Here is a 20,594-nt window from a genome sequence, read left to right as displayed (position 1 = left end):
TCTGGGGGAAGACTGATGATGACAAGGACCTTCCTCCAGAGCTGACAGAGAGAGAAAGCCTTCCCCTGGAGCTGACGCCCTGAATTTGGACTTCTAGTCTACTAGACTGTGAGAAAATAAGTTTCTTTTTGTGAAAGCCATCTACTTGTGGTATTTCTGTTAGAGCAGCACTAGATGACTAAGACAATATCCAACTGTTTTTTCATTTCACTGATGACCCAAATCACTGCATGATATAGCTAAGATGAAATAGTTTGTCCTATTGCATAAAAACCAAGAAAGTTTTCTTGCCTCTGGAAGATATTTACTGTGACTTTAATACATTGTAACCCCTGTTGTGATATGTCATCATATCATACAATTCAGAAGCCTTAAGGACATTTAAGTAATAATATATATTTCCAAAGATTCTGCTAAATCTCTTTCAATTAGTCATGCAGCACTTGATGCTGATAATGGGAGTCTACCCATCCCAACTCTTACTTTTCCCTATTTTTTAAAAAAAATCCTCTTATTGTCCTCCTTCCTAGCACTCTGTAATCTTGCTTTACAGCACTTGTTATGATATATATTTACTAGCTTATTATTTTCCATATGTTTCTTACTGAGTAGATTATAAATACAGGCACAGTGAAGACAGAAGCTTATCTGTTTGGCTTATCACGACATTCTCCAGCATCTAGTATAGGGCCTGGTATGTATCAAACACTAAATATTCTTTTAAACTGGTGTATAAGTGCACTGGACATTTTTATCCTGAGTGTGCCATGGCTTGGTTAGGAAACAGAAGCCACCCTAGTATGTTGAGTAGAGAAAAGCTAACTCAGAGCATTGGAAAGGCTGTGGGAAAGAAAGTTCAGAAGATTATTTTTTCTGCAAGTCTGAAAGTCAAGGATTGCAGAATAGTCACTATCAATGATCCTAGTTGCATGGAGCACTGAAGTGGGTTATTCTCAGGAGGATGCCTGGAGCCACTGGAAGCTTCTGCTGATGATCTCAGTGGCCTGCCTACAGCAGGTGACTCCGAGGAGAAGCGCAGAAAGCCAAGAAATGCTGCCAATAGTGATCTCATCTGCCTGCAAACAGCTGCTGCTGAGAAAATGGCTGCTTTTCTTCAGATCTTTTGGGAATGCCTCACTGACAGAATCTAATCCTGAGCGACACTGGAAAAAGGTTCTGGGAAATGTAGTTCCACACTGTAGACAAGGATGAGGATGATGTCAAGTTGATAAAAGACAGTTCAGTACACTGAACAGTTAAGAGGAAGCTCCTTATTAGAATAATCATGAACTAGACTGTAAACTCCATGAGGAGAGGAATTTTTATCTTTTGTTTTTATAAACTGATCTATTCTGAGCACCTAGAGGCCTGTGGCAGAGACAGCTAGCTGAGCAACACGATCACATACCATGAAGTTCTTGGGTAGTACAAATGGCTATCAAGCTCGGCTGCTAACAGAAAGGTTGAAGTTCATTTCCACCCTGCAGGACCTCAGAAGCAACACCTGGCAAGGTATTTCTGAAAAATCAGCCATTGAACCCCACGGAGCACAGTTCTACTCTGACACACATGGGGTCACCATGAGTCAAAGTCGACTCGATGACAACTTGTTGTTTTATTTATCATGTAGAGTTATTTCTGGGAAGTGGCTGCCCAGCTACTTTTCCCAGTTTCCCTTGTATCTAGGTAAGATGATGTAACTAGTTCTTGCCAATGCACTGTGGCCAGAGTGATGTGAATCCAGTGGGCTGAAGTCGTTAAGTATCGGCACTCAATTTTCTAAGGTGTCTTTCTTTTTGCCTGTCAACTGACTGAGTGCAGAGCATCCAGCAGAGGACTCTGAAGAGATCCTAGAGGATTACAGAGTCACTAAGTGGAAGTACGCGGGATTTTGTCATAGCTTGGATGAATGCTGCTAACCAGGAAAGATAGATTGGACTTTGTGTGGGCAAACTAAACCCTACTGTAATACAAAGCCAATGAAATTTTGGGGTTGCTTGTGATAGCAGTGGCTGACCCAGACTGATAGCTTAAGAAATATTTGATGATAAATGAATAAAATAGAAAGGCCTGTCATGCCCTTTGCAAAGCTCCCTGTGGTCACTGTTTATAGATAATTGCCCCAACAGGACAGACTACATTTCAACACACTTTTTGGATGCTTCTACCCCTTTCAACTTCTTGTACACTCCCCAAATGTAGTTTTAGATATGATGAGGCTGATTAGAAAGGGTCTCCCATCATTAGAAGTTAAAAACTCTTTATAACACGGCTTTCTGATCAAAACTTTGTAGAAAAAACATAAACAGGATGTTAATCACTTAACAGAACTAGTCTGCCTGATTAAAATCCAGAATTCTTGTTAAGTACTATTGTAACTTTAGTAATTTCTACTTGACAAAATAAGACTAAGAGTAAGGATCCCAGGAGCCTGTGACATACCTAAGACTTCCTGCTAATCTTTTTTTTTTTTCTTTAACAGTTTTTTTAAGTTGTTGTATTTTTGTTGTTGTTGAGAATATACACAGCAGAACATACACAAATTCAACAATTTCTACAGGTACATTCTGTGACATTGATTACATTCTTCAAGTTGTGCAATCATTCTCATCCTCTTTTTCTGAGTTGTTCCTTCCCCATTAACATAAACTCACTGCCCCCTAAGGTTCCTATCTAATCTTTAAAGTTGCTGTTGTCCGTCTGATCCCATATAGATAGAACGCTCAAGGCAGACATTCTTTACTAGTTAAGCTGAACTATTTAGTTTTAAGAAGACTTCAGGGGATATTTTCGTTTTCAAGTTTAAGGTTTAAAGATTATCTCAGGACAATAGTTTCAGGGGGTTCCTACTAATCTTGTATCAGAATCAGATATTGGAAATTAGCCAGATCCTTGTCCTCTGATATGACTTCAAATCTTTCTACTAAATCACTTGAATCCTAGCAGCAGAGATAAAAATGATATTCGACAACAATAACAAAACAGTCATTATATTAGGTGCTTTATATGCCCCACCAATATTAATTCCACACAGATAAGAGCAACCTATTATTATTATTATCCCAATTTTGCTGATGCTCAGAGAAAGTAAGAAACGTTCCCAAAGTCATACAGCTATCCAGTATTTTTCTTTGAGCTATAAAATATCTTATGAATTTGTTCGTAATTTGCCTGATACATTCACAATCAGTAGGAGAAAGATTTCATACACCTTTTTGCCACATTGTGTTACATTATTAATTTTTCCCCTAAATACTCTGCTGAAGAATGAGTTATTTCTTCACATATTCAGAAAGAAGTCTCTCTTGATTTCAGACTTGTTCACGTTCTACTTATATTCTACGTATATCTCCAATTTCTTTTGCGTACTCTGTTCATTTTTTTTCTCATTGCTTTTTAAAACCAAAGACCATTTGTTTAACCTGGTTTCACTAATTTAAGGACTGTAAAGTTTGTCTTAAGCCTTCTCATATTATTCTAGTATCTTAAAACTAGGAATTAAAGGGTTTTTTTCAAGAATTTATAAGTATTGTAAGCTTTAGTTACATACCTGTGAATATTACATAAAGCTTTGACCAAAACAGTATAAACTGAATAAAATAAAGTGAGAGCTTTCAGTTTGGGTTATAAGCTATTTCTCTGGGCTATAAGCCTAATAACAACAGTCACTGCTACTGCTACGGCTGATACCATTGCTATTACTGTTACTTATTGGAGGTTCGCTATCATTCGGAATTGACTTGATGGCAACTGTTTTTTTTTTTTTTTATTATTATCTCCATTTACCATACTAGGCACTTATGTACAAGATCAGTAATCTTTCTGTAAACCCTTCAAGGTAGACATCGTTCTCCTATTTTACAGGAGAGCGTGCTGAGGCTAATGGAATTTAAAAACTTCTCCCAAAGATATAGGGCTGAAATACAGCTGAAATACAGTCCAATTTGCTTCCCAGCAATCAAAGATGAATGCTCAGTCATGGATCTGAGCTGTTCCAGTGTAGTATCATGGGCTTCTAAACAGACATTATGCTTTCTTACCTGTTTTCTCTTCCCTTGTGAACTACCTTCCCAATCCTTTTCTACTCCCCAGATCCTAGCCAGCTGATAACACCCAGCCTATACATTCTTTGCGGTGGTGGTAAATGCTAACCAGACAAATGCTTCTCTCATGAAGCCTTCTCATATTTCTTCCATGAAGGTGACTCCTTAGATAAGCCTTAACAGGAGAATGTGCTGGTCTGGGGGAGTGGAGGTAAGAAGGAAGAACCAATGGGCAAGGCAGTCAACTTAGCAGACAGATGGAGGAGCAAGTATAGGTTTATTTCAGCTCCAGGAGGTCACTGAGGATTGGGAAAAAAAAAGACATGGCGTCCACCTCTAATGGTGATCCTGTTAGTATTATTGCTTTCTTTATCTCTATAATTTTATAGAACAGGGAAAGAGGAATAAAGCTGAAAGGGAGAGCAATGACTGACCCAAGAAAATTAGAGGCTTTATTTTAAAATTAAAGTGTGGCTTTATTCTCTATTGGGTGGCAGCTGAAGTTTTTACGTTGCTGCCAAAGAACTGCCCTCTCACATCTTCCTTCAGCTGTTTCCCGCCAGAACGTGTACATACCAGCTGCTGAGCCTTGGTGTCAGAGAGAGGAGCTAACATAGAGCTTGTTAGAGCAGTGGGTCTGCACGTTGCAATCACCTGGGGAGGTTTAAAAATCCTGTCCTTGAGTTTTCCATTCAGAGATTCTGATTTAATTGGTCTGATGCACAGCTTGGTGTCGTGGACTTTTTAAAGGCTCCTCAGGCATTTCTAATACTAGACAAGGTTGAGAACTTAGTGAGTAACTAAGCTGGCTCTGGGAGTCTGGGCCTCCATGTTGAAAATCTTCAGCATTTATAAGGTGGAATGAGATTGATCAGCCACTCCTGTTACTTTCCTTTCACACATTTTCTTCCTTTTTTTTTTTTTTTTTTTTAAGGACTCAAGAAGATCCACTGAGAAAGCTAGTAGGCCTTAAAAAAGAGTCCTTCTGGGAAATGCAGCTTTCTGAGACTGGCAAAACTAGCTGGGTAAGAACTCAGTCTCTAGCTTTGCTGGCTATTTAGCTAGGAAACAAATAGGTTAGAGATGGTAGAAGGTGAAAATTAGTGAGTAAGGAAATCTGGTACAGTGGAAAAAATTAATGTGGAATTAAGATACTTGGATTTATTTCTGGTTTTGCCACTTAAGAAGTATGTGACTCTGAGTTGTTTTCCTTATTAGTAAAATAACAAAAATTGACTATTTGATCCCTGAAATATTTTTCAGTTTAAAAAACTTTATCATTATGGGTGAAGGTGGGGGATTGTAATTGAGGTTGAAGTAAGTAACGTTTGGGCAGGCTCCAGCCCCTTCCTTAACTTTATGGCTGATCTGCAGAAAGCTAGAGGAAATCCTGCTTCTACCAACAATTTTCTTGTTTCAGGAAGCATCACGGAACCTCATGAGGAATGGCCCTGACGGCAGGTAATAGCTGGAGCCTTTTCATTACTTACTTTCACTTCTGCCTAACTCTGTGTTCTGGCCCATATGGATGTTCTGCTCTGCAGGTATGCTTCTTTTACTTCAACAATAACCTACTACCTCAAGGGTACTCCTCCTCCCTTTCCTGTATCTACTCAGCTTTTCTCTATTTTCTTTTCCACCTCTGAACACTTACATTTCCTACTTAACCATTCCTGGTGCTCAGGTAGGTCCAGTTTACCCCAGTGGGATGCTTCGCTCTCCAGCTAGAAAATGGACAGTTCCTTGTATAAGGTGAGGAGGGTGCCTTGGGTTAAGAGGACATGGGTGGTGTCTTAGTGAGACTTGGTGACGTGAACTGCCTCTACATCTTGATCTCTGATGGGCGGTGTAGGATGGGGAAGACTTAGTTAAGGGATAAACCTCCCTTCTCCTTGGGCTTTCTGCACTTGATTGGGAGGAGGTTACACTGGGGAACTTACCCCACTCTGAGCCCCCCAGAATTGACTCAACAGCAATTAGTTTGTGTTTTGCTTTCTTTGTTTGTTTGTTTGAACCCTCCAGGACTGCAGTGCAGCTGACAGCAGAAGTGTTTCAGAGATTTGTACTCCATTCGTGATAAGCAGGGTGCACTCCAGGTAAGAGATCGAGAGCCTTAATGGACCTTCTGGGCTTCATGTCCCTGATGCTCAGTATTGTGGTGGGCACTAATGAGAGACAGAGGCAGGGATTTTCTTTACCTCATGGAAGTGGGGAATGATTACAGTCTGCCCAGTGGTTCTCAAAACTTGCTTCACAGTGAAATCACTTGGGGATCTTTAAAAAACACGAGGATGTCTGGCTCCCTGCCCCCATCCTGATTTAATTGGTATGGGGTACAACCTGGACATGGGGAGGGGTTAAAAGCTACAGGGGATTCCAGTGTGCAGCAAAGTTTAGGAGCAAGTGGCCTCTATGCAAGGACTTTGGAAAGTGTGCTTTCTTATAAAAATATAAAGTGTTAGTCTGGGGAGGGGACACAAAATACATAGGCAATGGGTGACTGCAGATGGCCCTGAGTGGCAGAACTTGTGGCCTGGGACTTCTCCCAGAAGGTTAAATTATTGCTACTAGAGAAGCAAAGGAGCCCTAGTGGCACAGTGGTTAAGAGTTACAACTGCTAACCAAAAGGTTGGCAGTTCAAATCCACCAGCTGCTTCTTGGAAACCCTAAGGGGTAGTTCTACTCTGTCCTGTAGGGTCACTATGAGTTGGAATTGACTCAACAGCAACAGGTTTAGAAAAGCAAAAGGGATTTAGAGAAGTATTTGTGGAATGAGTAAATGGAAGTCTCAGGGGCTTTCAGGATCAACAAGTAAACGCTGGAGGCCAGACTTCAAATGGACTTCTGCTATCTTGAGGCTGTCCCAGGGAGCAGAAGGTCCACTCTCTGTGCCCTTGTCCAGACTTCCCAAAGGAGACTACAGAGCATGAAGAGCACAAAATAAAAACAAGGAAACATAAAAAACAAGCTAAAGAATTGTTCTGTGAAGAGAAACATTCATAATTTCCAGTACATTTAAAAATATCTTCTGACGTAGGTGTAGAATAACTATTTCTTTAATAATAGCACAGTGCTGAGATTTTAGGGGATATAAAGAGGAAGGTATTTGGTTCCTGGCTTTAGAGACCTCCTGATCTAGAGAATGACGTATACGTTTACCTCTAATTGAGGGAACACTATGATGATATTGATAGAATACAAAGTACTATGAGAATTTAGGGAGGAAAGGTGAATGAAATGAGAGAACCAGAAGGAGGAAGGAACTTGGCTTTGGCCTCTGGAGGACAGGCAGGATTTCAACAGGTCCTGCTGGAGGAGGTAATTGGTCTAAGCAGAGCGGGGAGAGGAGGACCACTCCCCTCCTCCAGGGCCACCCCACTTATTTTCACACAAAAAAGAAATTCTGATTATATTGGGAAATCATTGGAGGTTTTCTGATCGTAACTGTGCTTTAGGAAGAGGGCTTGGATGCTCGAGTGGGAAGTGAATTTGACAGGGAGGATTTTGTCAAAGAAGTTATTTAGGGGGTTTGCAGTAGTTCAGGAGAGAGATTATGGGAACCAGAATTAGAACAATGGAAGCACAGGAGTCAGGATCTATTGAAGATAGCACTTGAGGGCCTCCATACTGGCTGGCAGGACTGTTGGACAGATAAATGACAGTGCATAGTGTGGAGAAGACTGAAAGAAGCAGACCTTGTGCGAAAAGGTTATTCCAACAATAATGTGAATAACTAAGAATGATAAAGTACACACTGGATACTTGGCACTGAGCTAAGCATTTGGCATGCTTTCTCTAGGAGGTAGATTTTATCCCCATCCCATAGCTGAGGACAGGCAGCAGCTCAGAAGTTAGCAACTTGCTAAGGTCATAATTTGCAAGTAGCAGAGGCAGGACTTGAATCCAGCTCTAACTTCAGACCCTGTACATTCTCAACCACTCTACAAAATGGCCTCCAGGGGTGGTGAGCAACTATCTTATCACTCCCTGAAGGTTAAGAATCAACAGAATGGGCATAGAGAGGAGTTAAAATGCCCAGAATCACTTCCTGCCAGTGAAGGCTGCTTAGGATCTGAAAGGAAATGGATGGTAAAGTAATAGGGTAGGGCTAAAAGCAGTGGTTCTCAAAGTGTGGTTTCTGGACCAGCACGTCAGGATGACCTGGGAACTTGCTACCTAGTTACTGTGAGTCAGCTCTGACTCATGGTGACCCCATGTGTGTCAGAGTAAAACTGTGCTCCATAGGGTATTCAGTGGCTGATATTTTTGGAAGAAGATTGCCAGGTCTTTCTTCTGAGGCACCCTGGGGTGGACTTGAACCTAAAACTGTTTGGTTAGCAGCCAAGCGTGTTAACTGTTGGCACTACCCAGAGACTTGGGGAGCTTATTCGAGATGCAAATTCTGGGACCCAGCCCCAGACCTACTGAATCAGAAATTCTAGAGGGTGGGCTCTGGAATCTGTTTTAACAAGGTTTCCAGATGATTCTGATGCCCACTAATGTTTGAGAATCTCTGTCTCAGAAAAGCCGTCTTTTCCTGCCTGGCTCCAGGCTCAGGTACAAATATGTCAGCAGAAGATTGCTGCTGTGCGGACCCAGGAACAAGAGCTGGAGGAACGGAGCTGTGACCTGGAGAAGGCTTGGCAAGAAGTAGAGTTCCAGGCTATGGCTTCAGGTGGCAGAGAAGGATGGCATGCTTTCCATAACCATTTCCTCCACTTGCATATAGAAGGTCCTACTCTTTTTCTCGACACGTGTAAGGCCCCCTTCTCTGATGGCTCTGGGAGTGCTGCTTATGCCTTTCCTCTTCCATGGTTTCCTCTACCTTCCCACCCCCAACCAGGTGAAGCGATTACAACAGCTGCTAATCAACCAGAAGGCACAGTATGACTCTGAGTTGAAGAGAAGGGAGAAGGAGCTGGGGAAGCTTAAGGAGCGGGTGCAGCACATGAAGGGGGAACGGCAGAATCGCCAGGGAAGTCAGTCTCTGGGTTGTGAAGGGGAGCTTTCCTAGGAGAAAGCTCCTCACCATCCACACACCTTCTCTTTCCTCCTTTCCCACCTAGAGGCTGATATTCTCAACAACCTGAAGCAGTCCAATGGGAAGCAGACCATGTGGAAAATCGGCAAAGCTAACAGTAAGTAGCAAGGGACTGGCTGTCATAGGGAGCAGGGAGACCAGGGTGTAAGGGGATAGGAGAAGTGAGCTGGAATGCTTTGATGAGTTTTGAGCTATTTGCTTCTCTTTCTGTCACCTGTCCTGTTCCGTCTTTTAGGAAAGAGGGAGAGTTGTTCCAGACAGTGGTGAGAAACCTGGAGAACCAAGTGGCAGCAGTTTCCAGGAAAAATGAAGAACTCAGGCAGTTGCTGACCAGGCTAGACAGGGATGTGGCTAGAACCCTGGGTTGCCCGTGGGACAGTCCTACTGTGCGTTTTCTTGCATGGAAAGAGGCAGGAATAGACCTTTAGTCAGGCTCCTGATGTTCTAAATATATCTTTTTCAACTGTAAGATGAGGTGGGAGGTGGTGATGTTTTCTCAGCAGGAGCCAGATGGGTAACATTCCAGTTTCTAGAAGGCTTCTGCCTTGGTCCAAAACTTCAGGCTTGCTGGATCGTCTTCATCGAAGACTGACCCAAGTTTTCCTCCTCTTTCCCAGTGGGTACCGTCTTCCCCTCCCCAGAAAGCCCACGTGGCCATAGCTATGGATTGTGGTGCAGTGTGGGAACGTTGGAGTTGCCTCAAGCAGGAAGGTGAGGTACTGAAGAAACAAGGTAGGATTTCCACATACACCCCCCCCCCCGCCCCGGCCACTTGGAGGCTCAAGATGGTCCCTGTGTGGGTGAGGGTGGGGTCAGGACATTTCTCTCAGGTAACTCTGGGCTTGAGGCTTGAAACCCTGTTAATACGAACTCTGCATCATCATGCTGGCCTGTTTCAGGCAAGCCTGCAGAAGAGCTTCTAGGCAGAGACCCCACTATCAGCATTGCTGACCACGACAAGGAGCTGCTCCAGCTGCTGCAGGAGAGTCAACGGAGTTGGCACTTCGTCGCCTGGCAACAGAGCTGCTTCCAGGTGAGGGGCGCCGCTGCGAGGCAGGAACAGTGGTCAGCCGGCCCCCTTTGTGCAGGAGCAGCTCAGCTCTGGCGAGGAGCTGCCAGCCCACCTCCGGGGCTTCTACTTTGTGTAGGAAGAGCAGAGGCTGAAGGAGGCCCAGGCCCTCTTTGCTCAGGAGCGGGCGCACTTTAAGGCGGAGAGATACCACTTCACCGAAGCCGCCATTCGTCGGGGCCTTGAGGTAAGCACGAGGTAAGCGCACGATTGGGGGCGTCTCTGGGGTTGAGACACTCCCAGCTCCTCTATGACTTGATTTCCCCTCGGCGCCAGCAGATAGAGATGGAGCGATCTCTGTTTCTGAAGGAGCAGCTGCTAGGATTCTCTCTGTACAGTTCTTCCCAGGCAAAGACCATAAGTCCCGGTCCGGATTCGCCAGGACTCCGAAGTGAGTTCCCCTTTCCCATCCTGAAAAACATCTTCAGACGTTGGATATTTGATCCTCTGGCTTAGTCCTTTGCACTGAAACCCTCTTCTGCTGTTTTCTTGGTGTGTCCATCTATCTCTAACAAACTCTAGACAGGGACCCTGCATCTTGGTGCCGTGTTTCGTGTTCCATCTCTGGATTCAGTAAAAGCCCAGGCAAGTGCCCTGTATCCCAGAATGTTACCGCACTGCAGGGGTCTACCTACTTCCTCATCTCCCAGGTAGAAGGTAAGGATGGGGACAGTGATGTAGGGGGTTAGTGGGCAGAGGAAGGCATGAGCAGTAAAAAATTGGTCCCCCTCCTTTCTACAGAGTACACTGGGATCGCTGCAAACCGAAAGGAAATGATCCCAGTTTTCCACCTGATTTGCTAGATGGCTTCTTGAACAGTTTCCTCTGACAAGTCCGTTCCTTACTGGTACTTCAGAGATGAAAGGGACGGGGGTGTGAAAGAGTTAGATTTTGTTTTTTAATGTTGTGGAAAGCCCTATTTTTAAAATTGTTGTGCGTCTTAATAAAGAGAATACATCCTTTATTGAAATAGGTGTGGACGTTTAAGGGTTGGGTGTACTGGTTCTCAAGAGAGAATGAGTCATGGAAGAAGAGAGTAGAGTGGTTGGGAGTGGAGAGAGATGACTGAGAGAAGAGATATGGAGAAGTGCTCTTCTTCCCTTAAAAAATAAGATGAAGTATTTTATGCTGGGCAAAGACTGTGAAATAATGGATAGAATTCATGTACTCTCTTCATGACTTTACTCTTTACTCCTCCTCCCTTCCTTTGTTTACCTCCTTATCTTGAGGAAAGAATTGATGTTCCACAGTGGAAAGGTAGGTCTCCTTGTGGGAATGGGGAGTGGGACAGAATGAAGAACCTAGACGGTCGGGTTAGGAACATGAATTGAACCAGTTTCCAATACCAGCTGTAAGTTGCCACACTTAAGAAGTAGGGGCAGGGGATTGGAGTGAGAAGTGAGCACCAGAGAAGGATTTTCAGTAGTCCAGATAATAGTCCAGAGCCAACTTGATTTGAATGGTCCCCTCCTTTACTTTCCTGGGGTAGTTCTGTGACAGTCCAGGTAGCTGTCTCCTTATTTCTTCTCAGTTCATTCCTATTCAGGTAGCTTCTTTCTCTGGCTTAAAGTCAACCTCTAAATCAGGCCCTTTTGTAATAGGAGTAGGCTTGTTGTCTTTTATTAATGAATCATCTCTCTTCACATGGGGAGTTTTGCTGGGTAGACTGTGTTTTTGGCCTAATGTTCTTCCTGATGTTTTTCCTTCCTTAGAATTGGAAAAGGGGGTGAGCCCCAGATTTAACTTCCTCACTTATTTGTAGTATTTGTAAATAACACTAACTGTGTACCCTCAATGTCTGAATTACATAAAGAAGTAGTAATAGAGTTTTGGTCCTGCCTGAGGAAAAGGTGAGGAGATTGGGAAAAGCTGAACTCATGGAATGGTCCTTGGTATATCATCTAGGTACTTGTTCCTGTCTGTTGACTATTCCCAAGGGCAAGGAATACATATTTTGGTGTAGAGACAGGTCTCCCTACTAGCAAAGGAAAAAGAACTTGGGAGGAGTGAGGGACTATTTTACTCAGAATAGTTTAGCAGTCACTTTCCTGCAAAGTCCTGCCTTGTACCCTTTGTTGAATTTTTTTTTTTTTGGTTAGTGTCATGGATTGAATTGTGTCTGCCCAAAATATGTGTCAGTTTGGCAAGGCCATGATTCTCAGTATTATGTGATTGTCCACCATTTTGTTATCTGGTGTGATTTTCCTATGTGTTGTAAATCCTACCTCTATGATAATGAGGCAGGATTAGAGGCAGTTATGTTAATGAGGCAGGATTCAATCTACAAGATTATGTTGTGTCTTAAGCCAATCTCTTTTGAGATATAAAAGAGAGAAGCAAGCAGAGTGACATGGGGACCTCATACCACCAAGAAACAAAAGCCAGGAGAATAGTGCGTCCTTTGGACACGGGGTCACTGCACTGAGAAGCTCCTAGATTAGGGAAAGATTGATAACAAGGACCTTCCCCCAGAGCCAATAGAGAGAAAGCCTTCCCCTGGAGTTGGCACCCTGAATTTGGACTTCTAGCCTCCTAGACTGTGAGAGAATAAATTTCTTTTTGTTAAAGCCATCTACTTGTGGTATTTCTATTATAGCAGCACTAGTTGACTAAGGCAATTAGTATATTCTGAGTTTTGTCTGGGTGTAATACATTTTTTTAAGATAATTTATCTTTTAGAAATTAAGAGTTAAACTTTGCAATAACTATTTAGAGTTAGTTAATATGTTTACGTGGTGATGGACACTACACATTTGGTTGACTAGTCCTTCCCCCCTCTTCCCTACTCTGAGACCATCTGTCCACAATAGAGCGTTAGAGCGACAAATACTTTCCTAGCCTCCCCTGCAGTTAGAGATGTCCATATGGCTTAGTTCTGGTCAGTTAGATACAGGGAGCTATTGGTGGGGGAAACTCCTGGGAAATAATTTTTCTTCTTTGATTGAAAAGGTAGATATATGTAGAAAGTTCTGTTCTTCACTCATCCCTCGTGGTTATGTGAGAAGTGATGTCTCTCCTGGTACAGCTGATAAGGTGTCAATTCTGAGGAGGAAAGCCAACTGCTTAGGACAGGGAATGGGAGGAAGAAAAGTATCCTGGTCTATGAGGAAATTATTGCACCAGTCCACTGGACCAGACTGAGGAATGCGTACCCTGGTACTTGTTATGTAGTGCTACAAAAACCTTCCCAGTTTTTCTTAAGTATTCTGTGACCTACCCTCTCAACCCTCCTTCCCCCAATTCTTTTCTATCTCTTTATTATTGAGTTTACTTAATGTCTCCATGCCTTTCTTCTCTGGTCCCTACTTTGTCTAACTGTCCTCCTAATTCTACATCACAAAAGACCCAGAACGGGATTGACAAAGGTGGAACATTTTTAGAGGGCAGGGAAAAGGGAGAGGCAGGAGATATTTTCATTTTTAAAAATCCAGTGGCCAATTATGCTTAGGAAAACTCAAATTTTATTCTTTGGCAGCCATGGAAGGTCTTTAAACTCTAGAGAGACATAATCAGATTCGCGTTTTAAAATATTTACCTTTTGTAGACTTGTAGAGAACAAACAATTAATTACATAAATACGTTGTTGTTGTTGTTGTTGCCATTGAGTTGTGTCTGAGTCACGGTGGCCTTATGTTTAACAAAATGAAACCACGCCCAATCCTGCGCCATCTTCATGGTCGTTAGTATGTTTAAGTCCATTGTTGTGGCTGCTGTGTCCGTCTATCTCACTGAGGATTCTCCTCGCCTTTGCTGTCCCTCCACTTTAACAAACATAAACATAGTAGGTGCTCGTCATTTACTTACTAAATTTATATATATTCTGATTCTATGCTAATATAGGATATAAAACAAAACGAACAACAAAAAAAACTAAACACGGAACCCACTGCTGTCAAGTAGATTCCGACTCATAGCGGCCCTCTAGGATAAAGTAGAATTGCCCTATAGAGTTTCCAAGGCTGTAAATCTTTACGGAAGCAGACTGCCACATCGTTCTTCCACGGAGTGACTGGTGGGTTCGAATCGCTGACCTTTTCGTTAGCAGGAGAGCACTTTAACCTCTGTGCTGGTAGCTTTAAACAACGTCTAAGGAGTGGCAGCCTAGGAGACAGGTATACGTGTGGAATAAATAAAATGTGTAGGAAGCACCTGGCACATCCCCGCTGAACCCACTGCCGTCAAGTTGATTCTGACTCCTGGTGACTGTATAGGGTTTCTGAGACTGAATCTTTACGGAGGCAGACTGCCACATCTTTCTCCTGTGTAGCAGCTGGTGAGTTTGAACCGGCAACCTTTTGGTTAGCTGACGAGTGCTTGACCACTGTGCCACCAGGGTTCCTCTGCCTGGCACATAGCACACAATAAATAGTCATTCCTGTTTCCTTCTCACCATGAGACTAGCTCCCAGGCGCCAGACAACGTTTGTGTTGTAATTAAATCTGATTGTCAGGATGAACGGAAAGAAACGGAGACATTTAACACAACAGTGCAACCTCTTTTCTACTTTTCCTTCCCATTGGCTGTGGTTTTGTGATTCAGCTAAGATGGAGAGAGAGGAAAGTGAGTTTGGCATTTGGAAAGGCCTCATGGATGGTGTGACACTTGAAGGAAGGATAATTAGGTTAGAGAAGGAAAGGAATATTCAAGTAGAGAAAGATGAGCGGAAGCTGAGGGATATGTCATGATAGGACTCCCATAAGCAGAGGGGGCTCACCCTTGGTGGTTAAAAGAAGATACTCATCTGACCTAAATGAATGCAACCTACTTTTCTTTTAAAGGCTACATGCAACTAATCTATGTAATGTAAAGTGAAAAGTGGACAATTTAGCTTATGAATGATGGCAAAATTTGGAGTGGGACTCAGAGAACAATGACATGTTTCTCACTTATTCATTAGGTTTAATTTTTTTGTTGTTGCTATTTTCATATACCAAGTCTGTACCATTTCACCTTTTCTCTATACTATAATGTTAAAATGTATTCATTTTCAGCCTTTAGGTGAACGTTCAGTATCAACCCATCAGAATTTGTTTCCAGTTTTATACATGTAGGGAATGTTCACAAGTGTAAAGATGTTAAAAAATATTTTTAATATAAGAAAATGCCTGGTTGTTTAGGGCCCTTTCTTTTGGAAAGGGAATATTCTAAAAACAATTTTACTTGTACCTTAGAATTGCAAAGGGAAAATCTTGATATTTAAATTTGAGTAGTTTAGGGGGAAAAAAAGTCTTAACATGAATTCTAGATCATCACCCAGATGACAGCAAAGATATAATTTTCCTGAAAAGTCACATTTTTAGCAGGAATATTTGCATGCAAAGCATTTTATTTTTCTTTGAATGTCATGCTTTTCCCAGCACCAGTAATTTCCTTTCAGTATTTTAAATTGGTGTTTTTCTTTTTTCCACAGTCTGTTCATAGCGGTGGGAAACTTGAACTTGAAACTCTCTTTAGCTGTATAGATCCTGAGATTAGTGTGTCTTTCTCTGTGAGGACATCATTTGTACTGGGAATCAAAGTGCTGAATTCTGTACTAAACCAACACTTCGTTATGTGACATCATGAAAAATTCAAAATGAAATTGTAAGGAAGTTGCAAAGGAAGGAAAATGCCTTAAAGTTTAAACACGTCAGAAAAATTCAATCTAACTAGAGAAGTGAGATTCTGGTTTAGTAATGACTCCGTGTTGTGTTAAGCGTTAAACAAAAGAGAATGTGTTACTTTTTTTCCTTCTTTAATTTCACTTGCAAAGTTTTTTTTTTTTTTTTTAAATCAAATGTAAAGTAACAAATGAAAAAAAAATAAGAGGTTTTTTTTTTTTTTTCCTCAGATGATTCTAATTTTCTGCTCAGGTTGAGAAATCCTGCTCTAGTGTAGACCTTCTTCTTGATAGATGACCTTCTTGAAGGTAAAACCTTTCTTAATTTCATAGGAAGACAACATTAAACATGGGAAAATATCTGGATATTAAAATTCTCCTAGGTGTTCTTAGCTACTTTACCCCTCATTGTTCTATGCCGCTCTAGCAATGTTTTTGTGAACTACTCCACCCTTGCGTAAATCATCCTCTATTCTTCTTACTTTCAATCCCTTTCTAACTCGCTTGAATCTGCAGCTTTCTCATTTTGACAGCTGTTATTTTTCTCTCTTCAAATTGGGGCTTCCCCTCCTTACTGTATCAGTTTTTGGCTTTTGGCCTCTATTTCCTTTCAACTTTGATCGTCCTCATTCTTGTCCTTTACTCAGCCTTGACCTATCACAATGTCAAAGGCTGGTCCTGCCCGCTCCTTCAACAGTTTGAGCTGCTGCTAATGAGATCACTAAGGCTTGCCTCTAGCTGGGAGAGACTTCCCTTCTTCTATCCATCCTATCAAATCCCTGTCTACATGGAAGACCCTCTGTGAATTTTACCTCCTGATGAAAAGTGGAAAAGGCACCTGTGGACCCCAAATCCCTGGTGTGATAAAAACACCGGTTACCTCTCCCAATCAAGTCAAAGCCAGGCTTTCTTTCAAGATTGCTAGAGAAGATGGCTCAGTTTTTAAATTTAGCAAAGGTACACTGTGATGATATTAGAAATCCTCAATGGAGAGAAAAGAATTATTTTGAAAATATCCCTTTGGTATTTACAAAATTACATAACATTTGTGAAATCTTTCTTCGTGTAGGATGAACACAATGGCTTAAGTGTTTGAAAACTGTATTACATTTTCTTCCCTGAATTTCGTGTAACCAAACCAGTTCCAAGTGTTTTTATCTTGCCATGTCTAGGCCACACTGAATGAGAGTCAGTTAAAAGGAACTTTAAAGTTATCTAATTAACTCCTTGTAAAAAGAGCAAAAACAGTTTATAAGCATAGGAGTGGATTTTGTGACTTAGCTCACCGCTTGTGGGAAAGGTGTGAAGTTATTAATAGAGAGCATCAGCAGTGAATCCAGAATGTGATTTAGATATGACAAAACAGAATAGGAGGTTAGCATTAATAGAGATATAGTATCAAAAATGAAGCAGGTAATATTTCTTTCTGCCTTAGTTTTGGTTGAACTGCATTTGGAGTATCATGTTTACTTCTACAGTGCAGATTCAGGAAAAGAAGCAGACATCCTCAGGAGTTTAAGGGAGAATAACTAGAAGGGAAGGAACCCTGGTGGCACAGTGGTTAAGCGCTTGGCTGCTAGCCAAAAGGTTGTCGATTTGAACCCACCAGCTACTCCGTGGAAGAAAGATGTGTGTCAGACTGCGTCCCTGAAGATCATAGCCTTGAAAACCCTATGGGGCAGTTCTACTCTGTTCTGTAGGGTCGCCATGAGTTGGAATCGACCTGATGGCGATGGGTTTGGTTTTGGTTTTGGTCTGTGGAAAATGAATACAACCTGATCTTTAGATACTGATCGGGGAGAGGCTCAGAATACAGGAAGAAGTAAAAGGACGTAGGAAAAAAAGTGAAGCAAAATTTATCACATAAAAATGATTATCTCCAATAGAAAATTTGTTTTTCATATTCTAGGATTTAGAACGCTTTTCTACGTGTTGATTTCTTAGGGGGTGGTATCTTCCACCTGATTTAGAGTTTAACAGATTTCCTGTTTATTTCTTCTCTGTTGTTGTTAGCTGCCGTCCAGCTCACGGCAGCCTGATGCACAGTGGGGCCATACCCTAGGTTGTGATCCATAGGGATTTCATTGACTGATTTTCAGAAAGAGTTTGTTAGGCCTTTCTTGCTAGTCTGTTTAGAAGCTTCCCTGAAACCTGTTGTGTATCACAGCAGCACACAGACCTCCACTGCCAGATGATGACTGTGCTTGAGGAACATCGGCTGGAAATGGAAACCAGGTCTCCTGTGTGGAAGGCGAGAATTCTACCACTGAACCACCACTGCCTTCTGTTTCTTCTCTAGAACTTATATGATCTTTAGGTTATTTAACTTTCCTGGGACTCAGTTTTCTCATCTTACCACATAGTAAGCCTTATGTAAATCTAAGACATTATTATTACCATTGTTGTCTAGCAAAAATCTCAAAATATGTGTTAAATTCTTAATGTGATTTACTGAGGTTTAGGAAGAAGAATGATTTTACCTGTCTGGGATAAGTTGTTATTCTGGGATGGCAGGTGAATGACTGGATTAATTTTCTAGTATCACAGCCTTGTCTATACATACAGTAACTTCAGTGGATTTCCTGTATCTATCCAAATTCACATCAGAGAAGATATCTCAGGTGGATATCAGGTATCATTATTCAGGGTAATTGGAGGAACCGAGGCACAGTCATTCCCCTTAATGGACAAAGGTGAATTTAAGATGGTCATCTTCTCTTGTGAGTTTATTCCTTTCCTGTCCAAAGTGAACTATTCAGGAAAAACTTAAAAATAGAACCTAAAAATCATGTAAACTATTGGTTTCTTTCATATTAAATTTTAAACACTTCACGAATATAGAGTAAATATTAAGAACATTTCATCTTTAGGGAAACTGGAAATATTAGGTGTGAACAACATCCAAATAGGTATAAAGAAAACATTTAAAAAATATGTAATAGTAAAAAGAAGAAATCTGTCGCTAGGCCCTGCAATTGTAAAAGCATTGAAAATTGAGAAAAAGAAAAACTGGCAATGTGCACATAGATAATTTTTTTTCTTATTAGAAGTGATATTCCAGACTAGATACCCTGTATGACCTTCCCAACTGAAGCAGTTAAAATGTTCAATAAAATGAAAGTTCTGAAAAGAATAAAGAAAAATACAGGAATTTCTAATCAGATAAAATCACTTAATATATTTATACCCTTTATTTCATACATTATTTCTATGTAGAAAATGCTCTAGAAAATTCGGTTGCTCTTTTTTTATCATTTCCATTTATGCAGGATTAAGAGGTTTGGCTTGAAGTTTTTTATATGTCAAGAATTTTCCATGTTTAAAGTCTTAATCTGGTAAAAAAATATTAATGCCGTGGTTCCAGAGATTCATATTAATTGACCTAGGATCATTCCCATGTCCTGCCAAGGTTGAGCAATATGCTCTAGAGTACTTTTTTTTCCTTTATACATGGCCACCTTGTCAGCTCACTCAGCCTGGATTCCTGAACAGAACTGAACTCTCTTTGCTCTTTTCACTTTTTATCTTGGAATGCATATCCATTTCATGGATTTATCTGTCACCTTTTGGCTGATGACTCCAAAATCAATACAGTCAGTTCTATCCTCTCACCTGAGCTCTTGAACTATATCACTAAATGCCTATTTGACATTTTCATTTGAATATCTTATCATCATTTCAGACTCCCCATGGAATATGCCAGTGGCATTAGCAGTCAGTCATGTTGGAAATGCTGTATCATCTTTGTCTTTGTCTCCTCCTCCAGCTTTGTTTTTCTCTGTCTACAGGTTCTTGTCTACTTTCCCTACTGTAACAGAACTCTTCATCCTTCCTCCGTATCTTGAGTCTATCTGTTTAGTCCAGGCTTTCACTTTTCTGGCATAGCTATTATAACTGATTTCTGGTCTTCTCACCTCTTACCTCAACTTTATTCTGTTTGAACCTGGCAGATGAGTTTCTTCTGAGTATTGCTTTCATTTCATCACCTACCTTTCACTGCTTCCTGGTTTTTGCCTTATCAAAGGTTTGCATAGACTGGCCCAAGTGTTTCCATCTAACATTATTTAATACAATTTACTCTTTTTGTCTGTGCATGTTCCAAAGCACACTTTAATTTGATTAATTTGATGTTTCCCCAATGTTGACATTTCCTACTGATGACACTGGAAATGACTTTTGGTAGTATTTGAGGGAACATCAAAAATGTTCATATTATACGTTTACATTTAATGTGAACTAGGAAACTACACAAAAAGTACGTCAAATTCATGATTTGACAGACTTTTATCGCTTAGGCTGGGGCTAAATATAAAAGTTTATAAATTTTAATGACAATATTAATAAGCAATATGGATGAATACCCTGTGATACACTACAGATAGTGCCCGACACATGACAGGTTTCCATTCTGACAAGTCTGTTGTAAGTCGATTCTGACATAAGATGAATACCTCTTTTTTTTAGTTTTCATTATTATTGCCTTTTATTATCAATATCTTTATAAATCCAATCTTTATTTGTCTTTGGGAGGGTTGGAAGCATTATATCTAAGTTTACAAGTATATTTTAATACATACATTAAAAAATACACAAATCGTAAAAATTTGATGATGAAGAGTTGGGCAACGTTGTCATTTTGTCAGTTGCAGTAATAACTCCACTTGTAGAAGGTTCTGGATCATCTGGATTATCCCTGGGAACAAGGATGGCATTTCTAGTCACAAAATTAATGAGAGTTGTGTGTATAGTCCTTGTCTTTTTTAATTCATGTATTTCAAGGTAACAGCTTTATGTTTCCCGAGTCTGCGTATTGACTTTAGCAAAGCAGTCAGCATTTGGGCC

The 20,594-nt window shown here is 41.1% G+C and overlaps 1 protein-coding gene across 12 annotated transcripts in view; it reads left to right on the top strand.

The window, feature by feature from the left end:
- Positions 1-17,949, top strand: part of LOC111821227 (afadin- and alpha-actinin-binding protein-like) — a 40,562-nt gene extending 22,613 nt beyond the window's left edge. For 2 of the 12 annotated variants that reach the window (XM_023734755.1, XM_023734756.1), the window contains exons 3-14: positions 4,978-5,068; positions 5,464-5,504; positions 5,728-5,795; positions 6,066-6,139; positions 8,595-8,775; positions 8,887-9,181; positions 9,320-9,795; positions 9,984-10,117; positions 10,233-10,340; positions 10,433-10,544; positions 10,676-10,810; positions 10,895-11,281. In XM_023734755.1, the coding sequence (XP_023590523.1) occupies positions 9,747-9,795; positions 9,984-10,117; positions 10,233-10,340; positions 10,433-10,544; positions 10,676-10,810; positions 10,895-10,956 (600 nt within the window). In that variant the 5' untranslated portion in view covers positions 4,978-5,068; positions 5,464-5,504; positions 5,728-5,795; ... (2 more) ...; positions 8,887-9,181; positions 9,320-9,746 and the 3' untranslated portion in view covers positions 10,957-11,281. Of the gene's footprint in view, positions 1-4,977; positions 5,069-5,463; positions 5,505-5,727; positions 5,796-6,065; positions 6,140-8,594; positions 8,800-8,886; positions 9,182-9,319; positions 9,796-9,983; positions 10,118-10,232; positions 10,341-10,432; positions 10,545-10,675; positions 10,811-10,894; positions 11,282-15,983; positions 16,062-17,919 lie in introns of those variants that run through there. The other 10 variants (XM_023734762.1, XM_023734761.1, XM_023734751.1 and 7 more) reach the window with 10 other exon arrangements.
- Positions 17,950-20,594: the final 2,645 nt, after the last annotated feature.

The sequence above is a fragment of the Trichechus manatus genome, unplaced genomic scaffold, assembly GCF_000243295.1.
Source record: "Trichechus manatus latirostris isolate Lorelei unplaced genomic scaffold, TriManLat1.0 scaffold00071, whole genome shotgun sequence".
NCBI classification, from domain to species: Eukaryota; Metazoa; Chordata; class Mammalia; order Sirenia; family Trichechidae; genus Trichechus; species Trichechus manatus.
The sequence above is the reverse complement of the archived record's forward strand: the minus strand, read 5'-3'. Positions and strand labels throughout refer to the sequence as shown.